The sequence below is a fragment of the Diplotaxodon limnothrissa genome, linkage group LG2 (genome assembly GCF_057381915.1).
Source record: "Diplotaxodon limnothrissa isolate DT_005_m linkage group LG2, D_limnothrissa_male_GT1.1, whole genome shotgun sequence".
In the NCBI taxonomy this organism is placed as follows: domain Eukaryota; kingdom Metazoa; phylum Chordata; class Actinopteri; order Cichliformes; family Cichlidae; genus Diplotaxodon; species Diplotaxodon limnothrissa.
The window spans coordinates 4,300,688-4,311,470 of NC_140597.1; the positions used below are offsets into that span (position 1 = coordinate 4,300,688).

Sequence of the window (10,783 nt, forward strand, 5' to 3'; positions counted from 1 at the left end):
TTGTTCACGTGCCCTCTCTTTTACCTTTGCTTTTTATTGTTTTAACTCGGTCTCTTTATCGTTGTTTTTTCTAACTATCACTTCAAGTTTTATTTGTCTGTTCTTGGCAATCGATCAGTCTTCTGAAGCTGCTAACCTTAATATGAACTTCACTTTTTTGCCTTTCATCTGTTTTCCTCTTAACTTGTGTTTGATTTGGTTCATCTTAGACAGTATAAATCAGTTTATTTCCATTACACCGCGCCGTATTCTATTCATTTTCCAGTCTCATCTTTGTCCAGTCTAGTTCAACTAAACTTTGTTTTGGCTCTTTCCCAGACTTACCAGTTATTTTCAGTCTAAACACATGCACCGGTTGAATTTGTGTACCCATCAAAGCTGTACATTAAACTATGAATCATTGTCTCATCCAGGCTACTTTCTTTCCTCGCTCTTTGTTAGATATGTTGACTCTGTCTCGTCACAGCTCAGCTGTGGTCCGGTAGCTTTTCTCAGACTCAGGGTGCACAGAGGTGAGACTTAAAAGCCTTTCCGGTATGTTTGTTTTGTTATCCTGCCCAGCTTCAGGCCTGTCGGCAGAGAGCTGTGTTTCCACTGAGTAATGCAGCTGTACTGAAATCTCCTAATTTGAGCGCACAAACCCGTCACATAACTCTTCTCCCTGTTTGTTTATCCAGAGCTAGAATAATAACTGTGTCTAAAGAAAGAGATGAAACTGCACTAGTTTCAGGGTGATTTACCTTCCCGGTTGATGGCTATCTGCTGTAGCTAAAATATGAGGGCTGTAAAATCAAGCGCTCCTGTGAGTGATTTCCTCTCCTGTCTACTGCTTAGGTTTTTCTTTACCTCTTTGATCTGTTTTCACTGATTGTTATGCTTTTTAAATACGATGTGTATGTATGAATAGACTAGACTGAGGTATTGTTCAGCAATGAAATATTTGTGGTACTAAATGGAGTTAATTCTTGCATTCGGTAGAAGGATGTGGATGTTTGAATAGCTTTATGCATGGAATGAATGGCTGTTCGGTGTGATGCTAGGTCACTGTCTAGCTTTTTATGACTTGTGCAATAACAACCGAGTATTTAAAGTGATGCTTCGCTCTTGTATAGCTGCTTTCTGGTTTTTAGAAAGCAGTTCCCATGGACGCTTGATTTCAAGTCCAATGCATGGCCTTTTTATGAGCAGGAGAGGGGTACCAATGTGGATCAGTGGAAAATGTGTGTGTTTTCAGTGATGTAAGTCTTCTGTGTCAGGGAGAAGAGGAAGCGATTCAAGTTTTTTTTCTTAAACAAAACAATTAGGGTTTATTACAGCAAATTACACTGTATATACCAAGAGGCACGTTGCCATATGTTGTTACAGCACAACATGGAATTCCTGGCACTGCCCGCAGAAATGACTTCAGTCTGCTTTACGCTCCTCGCACTGCAAAAACTGTACATCACTCACCAAGTCTCAGTCCTCGCTCAGTTAAATTTTGGTAACAGCAAAGCAGGTGATTTCATGGTGCATAATTTATGATTATGAACAAGCTCTGGCAGTTGGAGGGACATAAAATGAATCTGTAATCCCAAACATTTGTAATAATAAAAGGTTTTTAACAGCCCCGTGGAGGGATTAATTATCCAGAGATGGCATTTTGCAGTTATTCGTCAAAGAATGTGGGGGGGGGAATAATAAATAATAAACATGTAACTGTAACACAAACATGTAACACAAACTGTCAGGTAGCATAACTGAAATTGTTATGAGTTCAGGAATGTTTTACTGGTCGAAGCAACAAGATCTGTAAATTGACTCTGTAAACTATTTACGACTAACAATTTAATTTGCATCAGACCGTTTTTCCCACCTGCAGCTGACTAAGAGAGAGAAATGAAGTGTTTGTTTCTGTATGTTTTTGAGTGGTTTCAAATCAAGCTTTATTTTCTTTCTCTAATTAATGAGCATTTTTTTTCCTTCTCTTTACTCTTGCAGTTCGTCCACGTTTCACTCAGCCAGCAAAGATGAGGAAACGCGTCATCGCGCGCCCAGTAGGCAGCTCTGTGCGGCTGAAGTGCACGGCAAGCGGTAATCCTCGCCCTGACATTGTCTGGTTGAAGGACAACAGGCCACTGGTAGACGAGGAAGATGGAGCAAGAGGGGAAGGGAAGAAGAAGAGATGGACTCTGAGTCTGAAGAATCTGACGCCGGAGCACAGCGGGAAGTACACCTGCCACGTCTCCAACAGAGCGGGAGAGATCAACGCCACCTACAAAGTGGAAGTCATACGTAAGTCACCAATGCTTGGTCTCGTATAGAGTATAGATTAGCTCAGGTTATCAGGTGATGCTGAACCACATTTTCAACTTTGGTAGCCATTGGCTGAAGCCTGACGTCAGGGAGTATTTTCAAAATGTACTATCATCCTTCTTAAAATAGCAGAGACCTTCCTCAAAGGTCAGAATACTATTACAGTATAAACAGGGCTAGTAAATAACTCATCACAAGTCCTTACTGCCAGTTAGTATGTAATGCTAAACAATGGTAACCTGAGGGCCACACTCAAGCTTTTTCTGGAAATTTCAAAGGCTTCATCAGAAATAGAGATAATGCTATTAGGAGCAACAGACACCCCATCACCCTGAATGAATGTGAAACAGCACAACTAAAGGGGGGCTCAGAGTGACCGGAGCCAGCCCTAACTGGGAGTTTTATTTAAAAAGAAACCTTTAAACCTAGTTAGAAAGCTAGAAACAAGGTGTCTCCTTCTGGGAGGTGCTTCTACAGGTAAAGCGATTAAGGCTCCGCCTCCCATTCAGAAGCATGCTCGTGAAATGTTCAGTGTATGCGTTATATATGGCTATATGTGGTCATCTCATGCTGTGACACATCAAAAAGCAAATTTTGGGGGAATGTGGCGTGCAAGTATTTTAGCATTCCTGCTGTTATATTATAGACCAGTAGGAATGTCTCTCACTGAAACAATAATACACATTATGCTGTACACATCATCGTTTTACTGAAGGGCCGGCGTGACAAAATAGCAGGGTTTGAAATGGGTTTTGTTTCCAGTCTTACTCACGGTACAGTGATTATGCAGGATGTCTAAGAGCATGTGATCAAAATCACTATAATTAACTTTTCAGCCATTTAAATGATTTGTTGTCAAAGAGTCTGCTGCCAGGAAGCAACCGCTCATGCTCACATACAGGCTTTATTGAAAGAGAGAATGACATTAAGATGGTAGTCATTAGCAGATTTCGCTTACAATTATGCTGTAATTGATGACTGTTAACTTGTGCTGACAAACATTTATATTTTACAGGATAAAAAGTGCTCATAATTGAGAAGGTTCTGGCTTATCACTAAGAATAGAAGGTTATTTATAAGTCTTCTTTCAGCAGCTTTTATTGATCCCCCACTTAGGGCTGCCACGATTAGTCGACTAGTCACGATTACGTCGACCTATCAAAATCGTCGACGACTGATTTAAAAGTCGACGCCTCGTTTGAAGCTTTGTAAGATCACAAAAGATGCAGGAATGAGTAGTAGGGTTTAAGAGTGTAATAACGGACTGAAACAGAAGATGGCAGCACTGCATGTACAAGGATGCCAGCTGCCGTTAAACCCCGAAGGAGAAGAAGAAATTGTGTCCCAGAATTCATAGCGCAGCCCAGCTCAGTTTCCAACAATGGCGGCAGCTGGTTAGTTTTAATATTACTCTTATTATTCTTTTTGGGTCACAAAATAAACGTTTAACATATTTTCAGGCGAGAATGTAGCTGTGTAAACCTCAAATATCTGCTCAGTTTATCAAGACACCGCATATTTTCAAAAGCGCTCCGACGTTTTCGGAGACGTCTGTTACCCACTAGCTCGATAGCTAGCTCAGTAGAGCCGTGAGAACACCGGACTCCCGGCAAATCGTTTTCAAACCCACCGCCGTCTGTCGCTACTCGAGTTAGATAACTTAAAAATGTTATTGTTTGGCTTTTTTTCGTATTTTATTTGTTCCTGAGTAAATCGGTTTGGCTGAGATTAAAGTTATAGTTTTTGCACAGCTGAATAAACATCAAGCAGACAGCTGATTATCAGAAGTGTGAGATGCTGGAGAATATATTCCGGTGTCCTGTTATATTTTAGATAGCAAGGAGTTTATTAAACTTCACCGAAACAATCTGCAAATTTCATTAAAATGTAATAAACTATCATCTTTTCTTTATTTTTAGTTAGCACAGACCTTAAACACTTACAGCTGTAAGCTAATGATAGTTATATAAGAGCAGATGAATGCTGGTGCAATAAGCTGTATGTTTTATGTCCAATGGATGATGATCTGATTAGTCGACTAATCGCAAAAATAATCGGTGACTAGTCGATTATCAAAATAATAGTTTGTGGCAGCCCTACCCCCACTAGTGTTGTCTGTAAACATCGGTCCAACAGGTTAGAAATGTTCAGCGGGCTTTTCAGGCTGCAGTGTGATCCGCTTTTTAAAAAGAGTCTTGTTACTGTTGAGGGTCGAATGTGTGTTATGGCGACTTGTGGGTGTTTTGTGCCGTATTAGGTTGTGTTGGAAGATTTAGTGTTGACCTGTTTGGTGGAGAGATGGTGTCGGTTTTGTGCGTGTGTCCACTCAACTGCGTGTAACCAAATGTTATAGCTCTGTTGAGAAGCTCAAACTAGCTCTCTACACTCTCACTCCACTTCACACATCTGTTCTATATTAAACCACAGCTGTAGTCTCACACACACAAGCGCACATAAAATAAAAAGAAAGTAAATCAAGCCGCTGCTTGCTTGTGTCAGATGTGACGTTTTCTCTATCGGCTGAGATTCATCCAACTGTCCGTCATTCCCAGCTGTTAGAAAGAGAACTAGAAAAAAAGAGACACAGGGTCAGAAACCCAATAAAGCTTTTAAAAATCATGTATAACCTGTGAGTGGAGATGCAAGACGCTATAGCAGGAGCATAAATTGTGCTCGGAGGTGAATTTTCAGCTGTATGACAACCCCTCTGTATTTAAATGGAATTAACCTCAGCTTTCTCAGGGCTTGTTTCTGTTACATTAACATTTTTAAAGTCTATACCAGCACCATGAAAATTAAGCTAGCACTGCTATTTACAAGGGGGGAAATGTATTCTTTGAACTCTTTATCAGATACAAAGAAAAGGTTTCCATATCATCACCACCACCTAGAAATTAAGCTAAGTTTGAAAGCTGGTTTTCTTTCATTAATTAATCCTGTAATCCACCAACCAAAAAGCCTTTCTCACTCAGGCTTCTGTTGCTCTCAGATTAACAGATAACGGAAAGGAGATGATTAAGTATCTCTGCAAGGCCTCTTTTTATCAGCTGTGTGAATTGATAAAGAAGAAACAAGAGCTACAGATAAATGATCTGTTTGCATGTCTTTAGCAGACAGGGATGATGCAGCGGAAGGTGAATACAGCAAATAATCCTCTTTACCTAAATTATTACTCTCTCTGGTGTAATTTACTCCAAATAAATTGATTACAAGTGTATACCTCCTCGTTTAATTCTTAATAAAGCAGACAATTAGAAAATAAAATAATCAAACCATTTCATTTTTCACATTTTTGTAGTTTGAAGAATACAACATTAAAAATAGTTTCTGTTTATGTTTCTGCACGTTTGTCTATTTTGTCTCTTTCTTCAGAACGTACCAACTCTAAACCCATCCTGACAGGTACTCACCCTGTCAACACCACCGTGGATTATGGGGGAACCACGTCTTTTCAGTGTAAAGTCCGCAGTGACGTCAAGCCAGTTATCCAGTGGCTTAAAAGAGTCGAACCTGGTGATGAAAACAAATTTAACTCCACCATAGAGGTACAAAAAAACCTTTTCTGAAGCAAATTAGCAGCATTATTCATTAGACTGAATTCTTTTTTAACTTTGAGGTGTGTATTGATGTTTTTTCCAAGGTTGGAGACTATCACTTTGTGGTCCTGCCTCCAGGAGACGTTTGGTCACGCCCTGATGGATCATACCTCAACAAGCTTCTGATAACCAGAGCCAAGGAGGAAGATGCCGGCATGTATATCTGCATGGGAGCCAACACTATGGGCTACAGCTTCAGGAGTGCCTACCTCACTGTGCTTCCAGGTCAGAGGAAGAAACGTGCTGCCTGCAGAGACAGAATTATTAGATCTTATAGTTTACAAAGCCACAAGAACTTCACCTAAAAGTTCTTATGTGAGCAGAAATCTGTGGCTCTTATTCCAGATGTATGCTCTTTCTTTCTTCCAATAGAGGCACAGATAACTGTAACTGTGGATACCAAGAACCGATCCATACAAGTGTTAATTATTCATTTATACTCCTTACTGCTAACCATTCTTTATGTGGAGCAGACCATAAAGGGTAGGGGGCTGGAGCCTATCCCAGAAAGGAGCAGGGTACACCCTGGACAGATCTTCAGTCTGTCACAACCACTCACTCTTAAAACCAGTTTAGAATCACCAAATAACTTAAGCCCATGCATGTCTTAAGACTGTGGGAGGAAGCAGAAGTACCCGGAGAGAACACGCAAATTCAAAACTCAAACACAGAAAGACCCCAGACTGGATTAAAACCCAGGACCTTCCTGCTATGAGGCGACCGTACTAACCGCTGGAGCACCGTGGCGCCCGAGACCAAGACTAATAAGATTAAAATATAAATAAAACAGACGATTTATGCGATTTACCTCACTCATTGCATTTCAGCCCAGTGCGATTCGTTTCTGCTTTCTCTGCTCTTCGCATCAGTTCTTACCACACACTTGACCACAACTCGTTATCTTATCGTACATGCACTAAAAAGCTTCCCGGCAAATGTTAAGCCTCATTGTTTGAGCTTCACAGTGTTTTCAGCTCACTTGGCTACTGTTTACTGTTGCTGTACCAGAAGTGAAATACTTTCAGTCTGCCCTTTGCTATTGAGCCAATTGATGTTTGAATTGAATTGAATAAACTGGCCTCATAAATCAAAATTATTCAAGCTTTTGATTCAGCTTCAAACTGACATCCACATTTCAGATGAATCCCTAGCTACAATCTGCTTAGCTAACCTCCTTTCTTACAAACCTCTGTCTCTAATGCCACCTTTATTTAACAACATGCTAGCTTACAGCAAAAAAGTATTGTAAAGTTAGTCACCATGACTCATGTAGCATGTCTTATTTCCACTTGTCATTAATGCTCTTATTTTCTCTCCGCTGCAGATCGGAAGCCTCCCCCCAACTCAGTTCCTTTACCGTTATCTCCAAGTCTCCCCTGGCCTGTGATTATCGGAGTACCAGCATGCGTCGCCTTCATCTTAGGCGCTGCCCTTCTCTGGTTCTGCCAGTTAAAACGCACCTGCTCCTCTTCTTCATCGTCTTCTGCTCTCCCTTCTGCTCAGCGTCTGCCCGTGGCCAGTCGTGACCGAACCTGCCCAACGGTCTCTCCTCCGCCAGCCAGCGGGGATAAAGACTGTCTTTCGTACGAGGACTACGTTGCCCACCAGCAGCTCCTCCTGGCTCAGGGAGGCAGCGGATTGGCTCCCAAAATCTACCCAAAGATCTACACAGACATACATACACACACACATTCACATGTGGATGGGAAAGTGCATCAGCATCAGCACATTCATTACCAGTGTTAGCAGTGAGGTTAGTAGGAAGCTTTGGTGTTTCACGTTCGGCTCTTAAATCCAGCCATCAAAATCCACACTAACTGCTGGTGTACAGAGCAAAGGACAAGGAAAGCACATGCAAAGACTGTACAAAAGCCTGGAATTATACAACTCTGCTGCAGCCACATTTTGTGCATGAACAGACTTAAGAAAAGAACAATGAAGAATGTAAAGAAATATGGTTTTTATTTTTAATCAACCTGGCATTCAGTTCATTCTGTGAGGGGAAGAAAAACCCTAAATCTGTTTTATTCAAACTTTTTATGATGTCACTTTTTTTCCTTTTTTTGCTCAAAGGTCCTATTTGAAGACACAATTAAGTGAGCAGTTTAAAGGTAACTTAAAACAACATTATATGTCGTTATCATAACCACACAGCCTCCTCAGTCACATTACAAAAACTTTCTCTTTACTACAGGATTTCTAATATAGCTACTTGTGTATATAAATGATTATGTGGTATTCGGCAGGCTATTTCCTGTTAATCTATAAAGAGCAGTGTAGCTCGTGTGTAATGTAATAGCTTAATTTCAGAGCATATCTCAGGCGTCAGCCCAACTGAGCCATGAAAAACACAAATCAAGGCAAACTCGACTATATCCTCAACCCCAGCATGGATTAGGGCTGCTTTTGTTTTCTTCTTCCAGGCTGACAGCCGCTCTGCTGAATCACCAGCTGCTATCTGGATGCTTTGCAAGTCTTGTTCATTAGACTTTAGATTTGATTCAAGGCGGTGAAAGGTCAGAAAACCGATTGCAGTAATCATTCGATCTCTTCCTGATCTCTTCTGTCACTGAAAATCCCTTTACTGCTTTGCATCGTCACCTTTTTGCCTCATTTCATTTCATTTTTTTCTGATTTTGCAAAGGTTGCCATACTGTACCCGCGTAGTGCATCTACACAGGTGCTTTTTGGGGGGTTGATAAAGCCTCCCCCAATCAACGTGAAAAGGAAATAGTCTGAGTTTGAGTTGTAACCTTTCTTCCACTTTTAAGTTTGAATGAGTCAGACCTTTTTCATTCCTATTAAAACACGCTTTGTAGGCTTAGCTATGTTCTTATATTACTTATCTTTGAATTATCCTGGGGAGGGGCCTAATTGGGTAGATTAACTGAAAACACCTGGCAAAGGGTTCAACCGCCTTCACTAAAGCAGTCTCAGCAATCACACACACAAGTCAAAGGATGACATTTATCTGCATGTCTTTTTATACCTCAGTGCTCCTGGTAGGTGTAGGGATGTTCACCTGCACCCACCAGAAATAAAAACATTTACCCTGAACAGAACATCAAAGAAAAGCAGCTGCAGCAAACATTAACGCACAGCAAGTTTCAGCAGACTCTCTTTTGCTTTTTTCCTCAGGTATCCATCTCTGCGTCTGCTCGTGAATCTGACCACTTCATAAAACTGTGTAAACCGATACGCTAAGATAAGATTTAGGTTTCAGGTGTTTTACATTATGGTGCTCGCTGAGAGGCACGTTCAGCCATGTGTCGGGTTGAAACAGTGGGGGGACTCTGTCCAGAAGAGCGTAAACATAAAAAAAAGAAGGGTAGAAATTTCATGTGGAATATGAATCAGACTCTATGCTTGCCACGCCAGTCTGCATAAAAGCAACATTTCTCTCTGCAATCCTTCCTTAGGGCTCAACAAAATACAACAGCGAGAACTTTACAAGGAAATGATATATCGGAATCATCTGGTAACTTTAATGCTTGTTCTTCAATTTATTTTTGCACATAAATCTTTAATCTCAAGAATGACAATGTACAAATATATTTTTATAGAGATACTTTACTCCTGTGTATATTTTTATATTACTCACTGGTATGCCTGGCTGTGTCACCAAGAACTAGTTGCCTGCGGTGCTTTGAGTGAACGCATGTAGAACCAACTGCTGGTTAAGCCTCCGGTTGCTTGCTTTTTTCATTTTAAGTCACCTGCAGAAAAGAAGTTCAGTACATTTGATACTGTTATCTACAGAGTAATTGTACTTTTACATTATATACATCAGACTGCCTGCATATCTCAAGCATGCAACACCACACCCTGCATCATTCTTGCAGTAAGGTCACTCTCTTATTTACAGACTTAAAGACTTTTTGTACATTGCAAAAGGGAGTTCATTTAAATGCCTCTTTAACGGAAAACATCGTTTGAAAGATCTCACTTCCCTGCTCGTGAGAAATCTTCCATTTTTTCCTGTTACGCTCACCCTGAAATGTGTGAACTTTACTCTTTTTCTTCTTGTATTGGAACAGTTACCTTTCATTCTGTCACTGTTACTTGTTATATGCATCAAAGCTAATCAGCTGCCAACAGACCGACTGTGTATATGTGCACTCACCACTAGTATGTACATGGAATGACATTAGTGTTGAAATAATAGACAATGTTAGTTGATTTAGTGGTTTGGACCATACAGAAGCTCTTGCAGCACATTGGCCCACGAAACGTTGTAAATGCTAAAGATAGAAAAAGAAAGTGTGCTTCTAATTTATTTTATTTTTGACATTTTTTTTATTATTATTTTTATTTTCGTATAATTGGGCATTATACTGCATGAATTGATTCTGTGTTCTAGTCATAATGTAAGCTATGTAGCAAATACCACTTTGATGTCCTTGTAAGATACTGTATTTATACATGCTGACAAAATATACAAAATTTTATTGATAATCTTTATATTGACAATGTTGTACAGTCTATTGTCATTTAGTTTTAAAATGATTTCCTCCTATTGTAATCGTGTTATTGGTGCCATTAAAAAAAAGTAAAATCTGGCTGATTTGCCTTTTTGTTCTTAAAGATTCACTTCTGCACTGAAAGGCATTCACTGGCTGTGCTGCTGCATCCATTTTCTGTCACACAGATGCAGGCGGGGATTCCAATTTAGTCCAGCACAATACCTTCCAGCACCATGGGACTGTCTTTAAGTGAATGTCCTTCTCTAAATAGTCAAAGCTCTTTGGCTGTGCGAGCTGCAGCCAGCGTTTCATCTGTCAGCGTGTGTGTCTGGAGGGATGACAGACAGACAAGTATTGCGTGCAGATGGAGGGTGTGAAGGCGCAGTGTCTCTCTGCTCTCTGACTCACCCGAAGAGGAAGATGATGACA

The 10,783-nt window shown here is 40.5% G+C and overlaps 1 protein-coding gene across 2 annotated transcripts in view; it reads left to right on the forward strand.

The window, feature by feature from the left end:
• Window positions 1-7,885, forward strand: part of fgfrl1a (fibroblast growth factor receptor like 1a) — a 64,120-nt gene extending 56,235 nt beyond the window's left edge. For both annotated transcript variants that reach the window (XM_085360121.1, XM_085360130.1), the window contains 4 exons: window positions 1,981-2,274; window positions 5,668-5,840; window positions 5,936-6,116; window positions 7,216-7,885. In XM_085360121.1, coding sequence (XP_085216247.1) covers window positions 1,981-2,274; window positions 5,668-5,840; window positions 5,936-6,116; window positions 7,216-7,637 — 1,070 coding nt within the window. In that variant the 3' untranslated portion in view covers window positions 7,638-7,885. The remainder of the gene's footprint in view (window positions 1-1,980; window positions 2,275-5,667; window positions 5,841-5,935; window positions 6,117-7,215) is intronic.
• Window positions 7,886-10,783: the final 2,898 nt, after the last annotated feature.